The sequence below is a fragment of the Trichophyton verrucosum genome (genome assembly GCF_000151505.1).
Source record: "Trichophyton verrucosum HKI 0517 chromosome Unknown contig00090_1.f1.exp, whole genome shotgun sequence".
NCBI lineage: Eukaryota > Fungi > Ascomycota > Eurotiomycetes > Onygenales > Arthrodermataceae > Trichophyton > Trichophyton verrucosum.
Window position 1 is genome coordinate 1,209 of NW_003315582.1, and position 14,478 is coordinate 15,686.

Consider the following 14,478-nt stretch of genomic DNA (forward strand, 5'->3'; position numbering starts at 1 on the left):
TACTGTCCCTCCCCGTGCAGAGAAAGTAACAGAAGACAAGAGAAAGACATTCAGGCCGGAGAAATAGTAACGTCAGATCGTTTACCGTCTGCTTTGTAACGGTAAGCCTTCCCCCCGCCGGCGGAATACTGGCCTCACTCTTACTTGCCTTCCCCCTCAGATATACAAACAACTCGCCACCAAGGAACTTATCAATCCCCAAAAACTGCGCCGGCGAGCTTTCTTGTTACACTCTCATCGGATCGTATGCACATATGTGTAAGCTAGGCGCACGGCAGAGATAATGCCTCGATCCCTTGCGGATGTTGAAAAGTCGCTCGGTCAGGCGCTCGTGGGATTCCCTGCGCGGTACGGCAACAGATACGATGATAAGGCGAGAAGAGAGCTTATAGAGCTCCTCTTCCGCTGTCTTACCGGCTACAACGACGACTTTCTACGGTTATTGTTCCCCGAGGGACCTGGAAATGGTTGCTGGAACCTGTCAAAGGCCCAGGGTCTGAAGGCTGGAGCGGAATATTCTGAGGCAGCTCGCGGCAAACGCTGTGGGCATACGTTCAAGTCCGGCGACGCAGCATACCACTGCATTACATGCTCGGTAGACGAGACATGCTGTTTGTGCAACCGATGCTTCAATGCCTCTGACCACTCGGGACACAAATTTTCCTTCTTCGTTTCGAGCGGACACTCTGGATGCTGTGACTGTGGGGACGAAGAAGCCTTCCGTATACCGGTCAACTGTGCTATACATACAGCGTTTGAAACCGATGACAAGGACAAGAATAAAAAAAAGAAAAAGGATGAGAACCTGGTCCCTGAGATGCTGGTTGCCTACATTAGAATGACCATGGCACGAGTGCTTGACTACTTTTGTGATGTCATCTCCTGCTCTCCGGAACAGTTACGGCTACCGAAGTCTGAGGCAGGAATCAGGCAGGACGAGATTGTTTCTAGGCTATCTGGAGACTGGTATCATGCCAGTGACCCTGAGGAAAGTGAGCCGGAATTCGCTCTGGTGCTTTGGAATGACGAGAAACATACAATAAACGAGGTTACAAACCAGGTGGCCAGGGCCTGTCGAGAAAGAGAGAGATTCGGACTCCAGAAGGCGAATGAATCTGATGAGATTGGCCGGAGTGTAGTCAAATACTCGAAGGACCTCCCACGGCTACTTGATGTCTCTAGGATCATAGAGCAAATCCGGGTCACAGTTACAGTCCGCTCCGCCAGAGACACTTTCCGAGAGCAGATGTGTGCCACCATCATCGATTGGCTTTCTGATATATCTGGTTGCCGCGTAGGCGAGGATGGCTCGTTATTACGGCTCATGATATGTGAGCAGCTGCTTCAGCCGTGGCATCCTGGAAGTGCTGCGTCAAATGCGGGAATTGGCAGCAAGGGAATTGACGATCAGAGTATAGACGATGGTCGTATCTACCGTGCTGTCCATATTGATCAGACTGAAATACTTGCAGCAGAAACAGTTGACTTGACTGACGCAGAAATGGAGGATACAGAAGATGGTGCCACACGAGCCGCCGACGACGACGACGACGAGGACATGGATGACGCAGAGGTGGATCAAGTTCAGCTAGATGTGCACGTTCAGCATGTCCTTGATGATGATCCAGAAAACCCTGATGAAGATGATCTCGACATGGAGACACGGGTAGACAATGAAGCTGCGGAATTTGGACTACCGCCGCAACCGCCTCCGCCACCTCCCCCGCCAGCGCAGCCTCCTCCGGGAGATGGCGGCGATCCTCTAGTAATCCTGCCAGTAACTGATGATCCGCAGTTCTCCAGAAAGCCAGTCTCTATACCAAAGACACCTGGAGTCAAGCAAAAAACCAACACCGCATCGTTACCCCATTGGGAAGAGAAACCTCGTCTATTTCATGAGAGGAGAAGTTTGCCCCATGAAGACCTACAGCAAAGGACACGGCTGGATTGGCTCATATTATATGACTTGCGGCTATGGAAGAAGACTCGTACTGACGTTCGGGAGTTGTATTTGGCAACAGTTGTCAATGTTCCAGAGTTCAAGAGGGTTCTAGGTCTTCGGTTCTCTGCTTTATACACTGCCCTGGCGCAGTTATATCTCATTGCAGACAGAGAACCAGACCATTCGATTATCAAGCTCTCTCTACAGCTATTTACGACCCCGTCCATCACAAAGGAAGTTGTTGAGCGTGGAAATTTCCTCACTAGCATAATGGCTATTCTGTATACTTTCCTCACCACAAGACAAGTTGGTGAACCTCACGATGTCAGTCCTACGGCTACTTTAGCAATGGACTCTGGATCGATCACAAATCGGAGGCTATATCATTTCTTCCTGGACTTACGCTACATCCTTGCCTCTGAGCACATCCAAAAATACCTAAGGACGGAAAAGCAGTACCTTTTGCAGTTTATGGATCTAGTTAAGCTTACGCAGGGTATTTGTCCCAATGTTCGGGCAGTTGGTGAACATTTAGAGTATGAAACCGATGCATGGATAGGAGCTTCCATTCTCATGAGAGAGGTGACAAGATTATGCCGAATATTCTGTGAAGCATTCCGTCCAAATAACCTTGTTGAAGGAGACAACCACCTAGCGGATGCAATTGTCCAATCTTCCCTAGCAACAATGGTTAACTCGATGGGTCTGGAGAGAAAACGGTTTGCCCAGGCCGAGATTAAGGAACCGGTGAGGTTCAAAACGGTGCCATATCTTGAGTTTGAGATTGATGCATTTAATCAATGTGGGCGTCATACGGTAGTTGACTTTGTTGTGGAGCGAGGAGCTCTAAGTTTCCATCATGCGCTGCATTATATCCTTTCCTGGCTACTGGAGTGCGCCAGAAACAAGCCGAAAGAATGGGTGCGAGAACTCTTAGACCGAGCGGTCTTATTGATGAAAGAGAAGTACCCGGTCACTCCATCAAATGCACTTGAGGCAGAAGATGTCATTTTGGCCATGTTTGATTTCCCTATAAGAGTATGTGCCTGGCTTGCCCAGATGAAGGCTGGAATGTGGGTTAGAAACGGTATGAGTCTCAGGCACCAAATGGGGCAGTACCGCGCAGTAATATCACGAGATGTTGCGTACTGTCGAGACATCTTCTTGATCCAGGCCGCCATGGCAATCTATGATCCAAGCCGTGTGCTTGCAACTCTATGCGAGAGATACGGGATACTGGAATGGATGAAAGGAGGATGTGTGGATCGACCTGGCTATGATGAAGGCCAGCATGTGGATGTTGCTGATGAATTTATGCATTTGCTGATAATACTTATATCTGAACGGACGTCGTTTTCAACTGGAGAAGACGAATCTGCGATTCAGCACCATGTCATCAGAAGAGACATTGCACATACTCTCTGCTTCAAACCGCTCGCTTTCACTGACCTTAGCGCAAGGATAAGAGATGAGGTTGTTGAATCCAGAGATTTCCACCAGATACTTGAAGAAGTCGCCACATTCCGCCCACCTGATGGACTCAATGACACTGGGACTTTTGAACTAAAGCCGCAGTACATTGGCTTGGTAGATCCGTACTCCACTCAATACAGCAGAAACCAGCGGGATGAGGCTGAGAATATCCTCAGACAGTGGAAAGCGAAATCAACTGGAAAGAGTGTTCAAGAATCCATTTTTGAACCTAAACTCGAGCCGGTCCCTCCTGGTTTATTCACTGAATACACGAAGTTTACACGAACCCCTCTGTTTGCCCAAGTCATTCATCAGTTTTTAGAGTACTGCCTCATGTTCAAAATAAGTACACCAACCATTCAGTTGACGCGGATCGAACCCTTTCTCCAGACGGTTCTCCATCTGACCCTTCTTGCTGTCTTGGAAGACCCAGAAGCAGATGAGGAGAACCCCGAAGCGAACAAACAAACCTTCACATACCATGCACTCACCAAAACCAAGTCAACACAAGTCGGAGACCTGACCATCATTGGGCTCTTTCAAAAGTTATCAGAGGTATCGACCTTTGAGTCTTGCGCACCCAAAATCAGGCATATATTGAAGGGTCTATGGAAGAATAATCCAAAGTTGTACTCTTCAACGTCAAATGACATTGTCTTCCCGTATGGCAACATATACCCATCGTCTTCCACCCCAGTGTCGGACAATGAAGCAGAACAAAAGAAGAAAAAGGCTCTCGAACGGCAGGCGAAGATTATGGCCCAGTTCCAGCAACAACAGCAAACCTTCTTGAATAGCCAGGAAAATTTCGACTGGGGCGAAGATGAGCTTGACGAGGCTGAAGACTCGCCACGATTCTCAGAAGAGAAAATTCGCAAGTATCCTTCTGGAAATTGTATATTATGCCAGGAAGATACCAATGAGTCGAAGCTCTACGGAACATTTGCCCTTATCACTGAGAGTTCCATATTCCGTGAGACAGACTTGAAGGACCAGGATTTCGTCAAGGAAGTCATCAATACCCCATCATCACTCGATAGGTCCGCTGAGTCTATCCGTCCGTTTGGAGTCGCAAGCGACAATTTTGAGCGCGTTCGACAACTAGATTCAAAAGGAGAACTCATAATATCGACAAAACAAGGCTTGGGGAAGGGCTTCCCTGCTGAACTACATAAACAAGGCCCCGTTTCGACAGGATGCGGTCACATAATGCATTATAAATGCTTTGAGACTTACTACGCGGCCACCAGACGACGGCACAACCAGCAAGTAGCTCGAAACCATCCAGAAACCCTCAGTCTCAACGAATTTGTCTGTCCACTTTGCAAGGCACTAGGAAATGCCTTTCTCCCCATTATATGGAGAGGACAGGAAATGGCATATCCAGGCGTAACAATTCGTGGATCCGACTTCACGGAGTTTATGTACAAGAAGGTAGATGGAATGCTCCGAATGTTTAGCAGATATGCTATACCAAAGGAGGGTGAAATGAACTTTGTTCCAGGATACGAACGGTATTTTTCCGGGTATCTTACACTGACCTTGACGCCCTCTCTCTCTCGCCATGCAGATACCCTTCTCTTATCCAGATTAAGCGCATCGCGAGGTTTTATACCTCATAATACTGGCCATGGAATGGGTGATTTTGGAGATCATTCCGATAGTTGGGTATCCCCTGATGACGATAGGCCAGTTCAGACTCCAGCAGACGATCCTGCAAGTCGTATGTCCCGAAGCGCGGTAATTGCAGAATTGCTACGTCCACCAAGAGCGGATGAGGAAGACGGGCTTGCCGATTCTAGTCCGTTTTCTGAACTTGCTGCTGTCTATTCGAGACTCCGGGAAACGATCAGACTGAATCGTATACCTTCGCGCTATGAATATCCACCTAGCAGTCTCCTATCCTCAGATTTAGTATACCTTGACTCCCTGTTCAAAACATTTGCTTATTCAATAACCTCTATTGAAATTGCTCAACGTGGTGTGGAAACAAAGCCTGGCGAAACTTTGGTAGATGGAATACCAGAGACTTCGTTAACACATCTACGGATCCTTTGTGACACTGCCCTATCGTACACCTCGCTAGGTCACTTGAACTTCCGTTCCCCTACGAAATTAATATGTGAGCTCCATGACATGCATCGACGGAAGGTCCTTCAACTATTCTTCGGCTCCCCTCAACTCTCGAACACAGGAATATCAAATCTTGCCCGTGATTCTATGGATGTCGACCCGCTTCTTTCAACCGATACATTTGTCTTCTTAGCCGAAATCTCTCTCTGCATGATTCCTGCCTTAGACATGGACATTATGAACTATGTTGAGCTTTTCTACACTGCCGAAATTGTCAAGGTGGTGCTAACCTACCTCCTTACGCCTCAGGGATTGAAGGCAAATATGGACCAGGCCGCTGAAGATCACACCACCCCAGCTGAATACTCAGTGGTGAAAGACTTCATCATGTGGGTAATATCTGCCTACCGGTCTTGTGCGTCCTTTGTAGCAGACCCAGCCTTGCAGGTTCTCCTAGATGGCATTGATAGGAATTATATACCTAAATACCGTCTCAGGGGCTGCCTCGAGGTAGTCCCGAAGTATATTCTTCCTTTCTTGCGGAAAACAGTGATATTACTTAATGTTAGACACGGTGTTGACTTCTCAGCAGCCTGGGGCACAGATCACTCAGATATGTCAGAGGTTGACCGGCTCTGTGAACTTTTACAGTTGCCAAAGATACCCATAATATTTGATAGGCTATCCTCTGCCGAGGACGGGAACCCACTATCTGCCGTCGTATGTGGATGGATGGAACATTTTTGTATTTCGAAACATGAAGCCAAAGCCGCCGGAACACCACCACCACGCCTTTCGCTTATGCATCCAGCAATCTTTGAGCTTGTTGGGCTTCCTTATTACTTCGATTCCTTACTCGAAGAAGCTACCCAACGAACTTGTAAGACCACTGGGAAAGAGTTAACCGATGCTACCATATGCCTTTACTGTGGTGAAATCTTCTGCGCTCAAGCTAGCTGTTGCATGGTGAATACACGGTTGGGCGGCTGTAACCGTCATCTTGCAAAGTAAGTATAATAATTTCTCTTCCTTTATTTTTTGTTTATGTGTTGTATTTGAATGGGGCTTAACATTTTTCCAGATGCGGGAGAAATGCTGGTATATTTATCAACATCCGAAAGTGCGCAGTGGTACTCTTGCATAACGGAAACGGATGTTGGAGGTTTGCTCCTTATCTAGACGTCCATGGGGAAGTTGACCCTGGTTTCAGACACCGCAGACGGCTTATGCTCAATCAGAAGCGATACGATCGCCTACTGCGAGATATGTGGTTATCTCACAGTGTCCCCTCAGCTGTGAGTAGGAAATTGGAGTCCGAGGTCAACAATGGAGGTTGGGAGACTCTATGAATTGTTAGGGCACTCCAGGCCTTGTCAATGATTAAAGTACCATTTTTCTACAACTTACAAGCAAGTCTATATTTCATTCGTATGCATAAAGTAACATATTACGGTCTATTTATTGCGTTTTATACATTTGATAAAGCCTTTCGAGAGGCGTATATCCTTCCAATAAATGATAGAAGAGTATCAATAACCAAAGATCTTAATGTTGTTTATCACCTTTTGTAAACATTCCGTATTTTCTTGCTGAACGATCTAGTTAAGCCCTTGGGACTTTCCCGCATATCACTTTGCTTACAGCGCAATTTGATAGCCTCGATCTCCCTTTCCACACTTCTTTGTTCGGCATCAATTTTCCTTTTAACCTCCTCGGACACATTTTCATTCATGTCTTCTTCACAGAGAGTGTTTTCCTCATATTTAGAGGTGATGTCCTCAGCCGCTCTAGATGTATTGCGAATGATAGGATCAGAGCCAGTCTCCCCTAGTGGGCAGACGACATAGTTGTACCAGTAGGACCCAAGGCCAACAATCCAATATTTTCGATCATCAGCGGCAAGGCTTGTTTTCGCGCGGCACAGAGTCTTCTTGCTTTCGTCAAATTTCCCCGTGCGGAACTGGATCTGGGCGATCGAATATAGAATAAGTCCATGGTTGAAACTGTCTGCCCATCCCGCGCTTTCAACAAGTTCCAGGGCATGGTTCCAGCGATCAATGGCGTTGCTCCAGTGGCGCTGAAGATGCGATACTCTCGCAAGCCCCGTCCATACAAGAAAGTTGTTGGTCCTGGCGCTGACAGTCATCTTCTCAGCGGGCTTGCAAAGTGATACAAGCTTCAACAGACATCCTTCAGCTTTCTGAAACGAGCCACGCCGGATGAAGCTCTCAGCCAGGGCTAGCTGTATCCTTATCCCCCCACTGATAGTCTCCCACCCGCGTGTGTAGACTATTTCAAGCTGCTTTTTCAACACCGCCTCTGCCCTTTCTGGATATCCCAGTTCGCAGTACAGGTCTGAGAGGTTGGCAAATAAGGCCATATGCCAACCTTCACTTTCGTTGCAGTGCCAGTCAGTGATGTCTAGAAACATTTCTTCGAAATATTGCAGTGCTCCCTTGAAGTTTCCTTGGTTTTTGAGAATCCTTCCTAGTGCTATATTGCGGCCTCTTAAAACAATGACTTCCATTGATGAAGGGCTCCTAGAGTCCAGGGGTTTCCAACTTTCAAGTACTTCTTGCGCATGTATACATTCATTTCCAAGTATCAAGTTTTCAGCATATGAAGATGTAATTCGTCCTATGTGGGCGTTCAACCGTGGGTTAGAGGACACTCTGGAGCTATGTGCTTTAAAGTTATTGACATGCTGCTCCAAAGCTGCATTAGAGCCAGCCATGTCGCCCTCTAGGCGCAGTATTTTGCTCCGTCTATGGGCAACCCATGCCTGTAAATAGTACTCTTCACTATCATGTAGAAGATCGCTGACTTTGCTCAAGCTTTCGCGTCTCCACGAAGCGGAACTATATTTAGAAGCGGATAGTAGCAATGTGCAAAATGAATTCTTGACTTTTGGGTATAATTCGAATTCAGGCTCAACACTGTCAAACTCATGAAGGACATTGTGAACGTGCTCAAGGATTTCTCGTCCTATATCCCCGGAGCTATCGTCAGCGAGTGGTTAGTATTCTTGTTGTAGAGAATGTCGCTCATTATATAACAACTTACAACTCGGTGATGTATTCACCGTAAGGAAATGCCTGGGCAACCAGTAGAATTGCCTGTGCCCTCCATTTTTGCTGTACATCGAGAGGCACCCGGTGAGAAGCACAGTACTGAACTAAGGGATGGACCGAGATAGCCCTTCCTCCTCGACTACTGAGAGTTAGTTGTATTAGAGAAAAGGCCAGCAAATTCTCGATTGCTTCGTCAAGCTTCATCTCGTCAGTAATAAGGTCGATAAGCTCGGGATCCAAACCCGCATCCACCGGAGAAATATCTGTGACTTCACCATCCTCACCCCATATTTGCTTAGTTGAACAGCCGCTCCGCAACATGGATTCGGGGATATTAGAGGCTTGTAGGAAGGAAAACAGTAGTAGTTGATGCGAAGCCCTCGGGGAGTCCTTTTCTAGCTGGCGGAAGTTAAGTTCCCAGACCGTTGCCACTGTCTTTTCGTGATCTCCTATGCTTGGGCTGATTCTCAGGACTTCATACTGTTTATTTTTAAACAACCGGTGATAATCCTTCAGTGATTTCTGGCGTCTCCGGATAAAAGCGCCAGCCTGGTCAATAGCCAAGGGCAGATATCCTAGTAGCCGGACAATTATGCTAGCTTGCTTGTCGTCATCTTCGGATGGATTTTAAATGGCAGCTTTCCCAAAAAGAACTTGAATTGCTGCATTTTCTTCGAGCCCCGAGATTATCTGTCCTGCAGGACTAATGGCCCCAAGTGTAGCCTGGTCACGGCTAGTGAGAATGATATGGCCCCAGGATGCGTTTGGGAAGTACTCCGTAATTTTAACGGACACCAAGTTGTCTACTCCGTCAAATATTAACAGCCAATCGCGATTTGTTTGCCTGGAGAACCACCGCTTAAGAGAGTCCACTTTGTTAGGTTCTTTGGCGGAAGCGGTACCAAGAGGCAGCATGTCATAAATCCGGTGGAAATCTGCAGTTAATGCCGTTTGTGAGGAAGCATTGAAAAATGCAACTCCAGACTTGTATCTCGAACGATTTCGAAATGCGTATTCTACAGCTGTTTGACTCTTTCCAGAGCCTCCTATAAAAAGGTTAGCTTAATTCCCAAATACTTAACAAATATAGAGCCCTACCCAAGCCAGATATTACATAAACTCGTGGTTTATTGCAGTTAGATTGTCCAAAGTATGATTCCATCTCACTTAACAGATTTTGTCGTCCCTGGAAAGTGATGCAGCGGGCAAACGGTACTTCAAAAATAGGTTCATGGGTTGTCGTGATTCCTATTTTTGGAGTTATTGCACCTCTTGGCTTTAAGGGAGAGCATGGTATTGGTGTTGCCTTTTTTGCCTTGATATCCTGGTAGAATTGAATGAGCTGTGAAACAACAGGACGAAAGTTGCGGTCATCAGCCGAAGAGAACCGGCATATATTTCGATGATCAGCATATAAGTTAATGTTGACCTCTCCGGGAACCAACAGTCTAGCTGATCGCCTTTTGATAATCTATAACCGTAATTAGAACAGAGGGTAACTAAGACAAGGAAGAAACATCATTCATACGTGAGTGTTGAAAAGCCCGAACGATGTGGAATATAATTCATAAAATGATACTATGTGGAGCTTCGGTACTCTCTGGAGGAAATCTTCTCTAATTTCAAGAAGGGTATTGGAGTCCACACGGAGTATATCTAGCAAATTTTGAGCTGGATTAAGAGGGGATATCATTGTCGCAAATTTAGCAATTGCTCTGCCGGTTGTTGCAAGATCACTTCCATCATTCGGGGTAGCTATTGCACTTCAGTACTCATTCCTTCACGGAGTTCTTATCAAATCCTAAATATATATTTGGACGTACCTAAGAAGAGAATGCCGTATGTTGCATCTTGGATCGCAGTCCGAGCATCCACAGTTCGAATAGAAAGCGCCTATCAGTCTTTGGGTTAGCAGGTAGGTTATTGGGATAAGAGTAGTTGAGAGAAATAAAGAAAACCCTAGCACCTTTTTCACAATAATACCCCCTAGGCTATGGCATACAAATACTACTGGCCGCGTTGGTGATACCTCAAGATGTCTCGTTAGCTGGTCACCGTACCACGATAGATGCAGTATCTGGCCATACTTACATTGGTCCTCAAGTCAGCAATCTCAGCAAGTAAGGTCTCGCAGATACACCTCAGGTCCTGATCTCCGGTAAAGTTGGTGAATTTAGAATTATAACCAAAGGTCATAATCCGGGCATTTGGTAAGCTTGAGGGAAGTAAGTCTTTGAGCCACATCACTCCGGTGTCTCTGTGTTTCCAGGATATGAAGGCATCTCCATTGAGTCCGTGGACAGCTACTAGACTGAGCAACCAGTTAGTTATACCCACACATGATGTACACAGAGAGTAGACACGACTCACTCAAAGACAATATCCTCAGCCTTCTCTGGGGAGTGAAGTACCGTTAATCCATATGTGCCTGACAACTCTTTGTTGGTCGGCATCCTGACTTCGGTAACTGATTATCAATCGAGAATGCAGTTAAAAGGCGATCGAATGTGACCATAACAGTTCCACCTCATATACGTGATGAGCGACACCAGGTATCTATATGCTCACATTTACACGGGGTTTGTCTTGGAGCATCTCCATACAAATCCAGAGCAACCATGGCTGTTATAAAGGCCCAGGTTGCAGGATAAAAATAGTTAGACGGGCGCTAGTTATGGTGAAAGTGGCCTGCATGCATTCCGTATGGATAAGAAGGCCTGCAGCGCAAACAGTGAACACTTGTTTGATGGCTGCAGAACCCATGTTCCGCGCCTGTAAGGAAGGGTCATAAATTTAGTCCTCGACCCGCCCCCTGAGTGGCTTTGAGGGCTTCCATTGGCCCCCAGCACATTCTTCTAAGCGCCCACGATCATGCAGGTGGTTCAACTTATCTGTTGACGTGTAACTTAACTAAGTAGTTAGTTATCAAACCGCCGAGCCAACAGGGGGAGCCCCCAACTAAGTTAGTTAATTGGCAGCAGAGGGAGTGGTTACATATCTTTGACAACATGTTACTTGGTCCTGTGCACTCAGCAACCACTTGAGAGTTAACAAACTCGGTGTTTTAGTTAACTAGTTAAGTGACAGACTCTGCCGAGGAGTTGCTGATGACTTAACTAACTGATTATTGGCGCTTTCCAGGCATATTTCCCTCGCTGTTCGTCGATGCAGGCCAGTTTTCAATCCCCTAACTAGTTAGCGACCTGGTTGGCTCTTCAAAATGCATCACTAAGGGTTAACCAGCCATTGATTCGTTAATTGGAGCATATCACTTGCATGGTTGTATTAAAAGGCAAGGATTGTGCTGATGACAGGGGTGTACAGCCCACAGAGGATCTCATCATGTGAGTCAGCCCGGCGGTTAGGCAGTTGAAGAAATATATATTAATGGGTGCTGGTTGATCAAACGACAACTTTTGGCATTCCGCAATGGTCTTTCGACTATCACATACCTGGTTTCGAAGATATATTCATTCAAACGCCAGTTGCTTGGTCAGAGCGATGGAGGGAACCGTAGCACATCCGACATATCATGTACGCAGGCTATTCTCTCGTCCAAACCCGAACCATTCATTATCAAGGGTTCAGCTCATGAACGGTAACTGAGTAGGATGCCATTCAAAGGCTGAACTCGACACAGACGGGGTTCAAAATACTGGAAGAGAGGAGGCGATTAGAACAGAAGCTGGACGCCTCTGGTGTTGAACAGATGCGTCAATGGCTTCGGCGTGTAGGCCATTCGGTAATGATATCTCATCGAGTCCAGTATAGTTAACTTGTTATGCTGATTCCATGCCTAGACGAAAGCCCTGGACCGCCTAAATATCGTCCATGTGGCTGGGACCAAGGGAAAGGGGTCAACCTGTGCCTTTGTCAATTCCATTCTCGAACAGTACCGTGCTACAACAGGGGCCCCGGAAAAGGTTGGAATGTACACATCTCCCCATCTTGTGGCTGTACGTGAGAGGATCCAGATCAACTCGAAACCAGTATCCGAGGAGCTTTTCACCAAGTACTTCTTTGAAGTATGGGAAGCGCTTGAGTCGTCAGCAGTGAGGGAGGGCCTCGACCCAGCAATGAAACCCTCATACTTCCGGTTTCTGACGCTGATGTCCTTCCATCTATTCCTGAGGGAAGAGGTGACCGTTGCCATTTATGAGGTTGGAGTTGGTGGTGAGCTGGATTCAACAAACATCATAGAACAACCCGGTGTAACTGGAATAACCTCGCTTGGGATTGACCATGTTGCGACACTCGGCCACACTATCGACAAGATTTCCTGGCACAAAGCAGGCATCATGAAGACCGGATGCCCAGCATTCACAGTGACCCAGGTTCCCGAGGCCATGTCTGTCCTTAAGAGGAGAGCGCAGGAGAAAGGGGTCACCCTAGGCCTTGTTGAATTAATACCTGCTCTTCGACAAGTAGATATCAAACCAGCTGAAGACTTCCAGCGGCAAAACGCATCTCTTGCCGTGATTCTGTCCTCTGAGATACTCCGGAAGCTCAACATTGCGCCGGGTATCGACTTGGAGAGCCTCCCAGTCCAGGTTGCCGAAGGGCTCCAGAGAACGGTATGGAAAGGACGATGCCAACTCATAGACCGCAACAATCAGCAGTGGCATCTTGATGGTGCGCACACGCACGAGAGTCTGCAGGTTGCCAGCTCCTGGTTTGGCCGTCTTTGCCAGAACACGTCAGTATATTCCCCTGGGATCTCTCTCGCAGCTCCACGGTTTGACACCAAACCCGTCGTCTCTGACCATCCACGCAATATAGGGCCGAGCCGCGAATTCTCATCTTCAACCAGCAGTCTCAACTCCGGGATGTTGACGGGCTCCTTAGCACAGTGCATGATGTCGTGTACAACCGGATGGGTTTAAATTTTCAGCATGTTCTGTTCTGTACAAACATCACATACAAAGGCAACGAATATAAAGTTGGTACGTGTTTGGCGAGCATCCATCCATCCAGACCAGCCACAGAGTTAACCAGCAGATATGTTTGCAGATTTTGTAGATAAGAACGTTGACCCTGAGGAACTAAAAAGCCTAGTCTTCCAGAAAAAGATGGCAGACTGCTGGAGCAAGCTTGACCCAGCTTCTCAGGTCTCTGTGCTGCCGTCTCTTCAAGAGGCCGTCGAGCTGGTTGACCAAATCGACGGCGGCACAAAGGGAACAAAGGTCTTTGTATGCGGGAGCTTCCGTCTGGTTGGCGGGATGCTCTCGCTCCTGGACCAGGAAGTCTCGGATGTACGGTGAGTAGTTAAAAGAGGCCCTCAGTCGCGGGATGAAGGGCTGGCTTAGAGATGCATTTCCTTTGTTTGAATGTAGCTGTGGCGTTTTGTCAACGGCTTTGTAGATAGATATAACTATGGACCATGCGGCCTGACTGGATAAATAACCCCTAGCTTCAACACCTGCAATAACAAACGCTCTAAACCATAGTTACTAGTGATAAAAACTGAGGGATCAACTGGAATAAACAGTATAGAAACTAGCGGTTGTTATGGCAGGTTCTGGCTGATTATCAGAACACCCGAAAAGACTAGATAAATCTTCAATATTCTTTTTAGTTAATTGCTAACAATATATCAAACAGCAGACCAGGCCTTCAATAACGAGAAAAGGCACGAAAACACAGGCTGAACATAAAAGGCCGGTACTTGCTGCCAGAAAGGAAAAAATACAAGTCTAAAAACGCCACCCTCTCATAACTCGCCAGCCGAGTGCCCGTCTATCACTTTACATGCCTGAAATAAGAGAAAACAGATGGAAAGGAGTGGGAAGGGGGTAGTAAAAAAAAGGAGTGGTAGTGAGAAACCGGGCAGGATGGCAAGGGCTGAAGAGGAGAAATTGTCATGATACTAATAGAAAAGGGGTAGGCTGAAATCGTTCTGTGTGCAAGTATCGTTATGCA

General features: G+C 46.9%; 3 protein-coding genes across 3 annotated transcripts; 2 read left to right on the top strand and 1 right to left on the bottom strand.

Annotated features, from left to right (window-relative positions):
- Positions 1–283: 283 nt before the first annotated feature.
- TRV_00973 (uncharacterized protein) lies at positions 284–6,499 on the top strand (the record flags this gene model as incomplete). The annotated part of the gene is made up of 1 exon (XM_003024813.1): positions 284–6,499. One exon carries the CDS (start codon positions 284–286, stop codon positions 6,497–6,499), a length of 6,216 nt encoding a protein of 2,071 aa, XP_003024859.1.
- Positions 6,500–7,046: 547 nt separating this feature from the next.
- Positions 7,047–11,012, bottom strand: TRV_00974 (LipA and NB-ARC domain protein; the record flags this gene model as incomplete). The annotated part of the gene is made up of 8 exons (XM_003024814.1): positions 7,047–8,487; positions 8,552–9,108; positions 9,214–9,605; positions 9,658–10,030; positions 10,088–10,314; positions 10,383–10,452; positions 10,651–10,870; positions 10,930–11,012. The coding sequence occupies 8 exons, from the start codon at positions 11,010–11,012 to the stop codon at positions 7,047–7,049; spliced, it is 3,363 nt and encodes a 1,120-aa protein (XP_003024860.1).
- An 854-nt stretch (positions 11,013–11,866) lies between these two features.
- TRV_00975 (folylpolyglutamate synthetase, putative) lies at positions 11,867–13,811 on the top strand (the record flags this gene model as incomplete). Its single annotated transcript, XM_003024815.1, has 6 exons — positions 11,867–11,903; positions 11,929–12,157; positions 12,184–12,289; positions 12,360–13,255; positions 13,339–13,502; positions 13,555–13,811. Coding segments are annotated over 6 exons (1,689 nt in total), but the record flags the coding sequence as incomplete, so codon positions are not given.
- Positions 13,812–14,478: the final 667 nt, after the last annotated feature.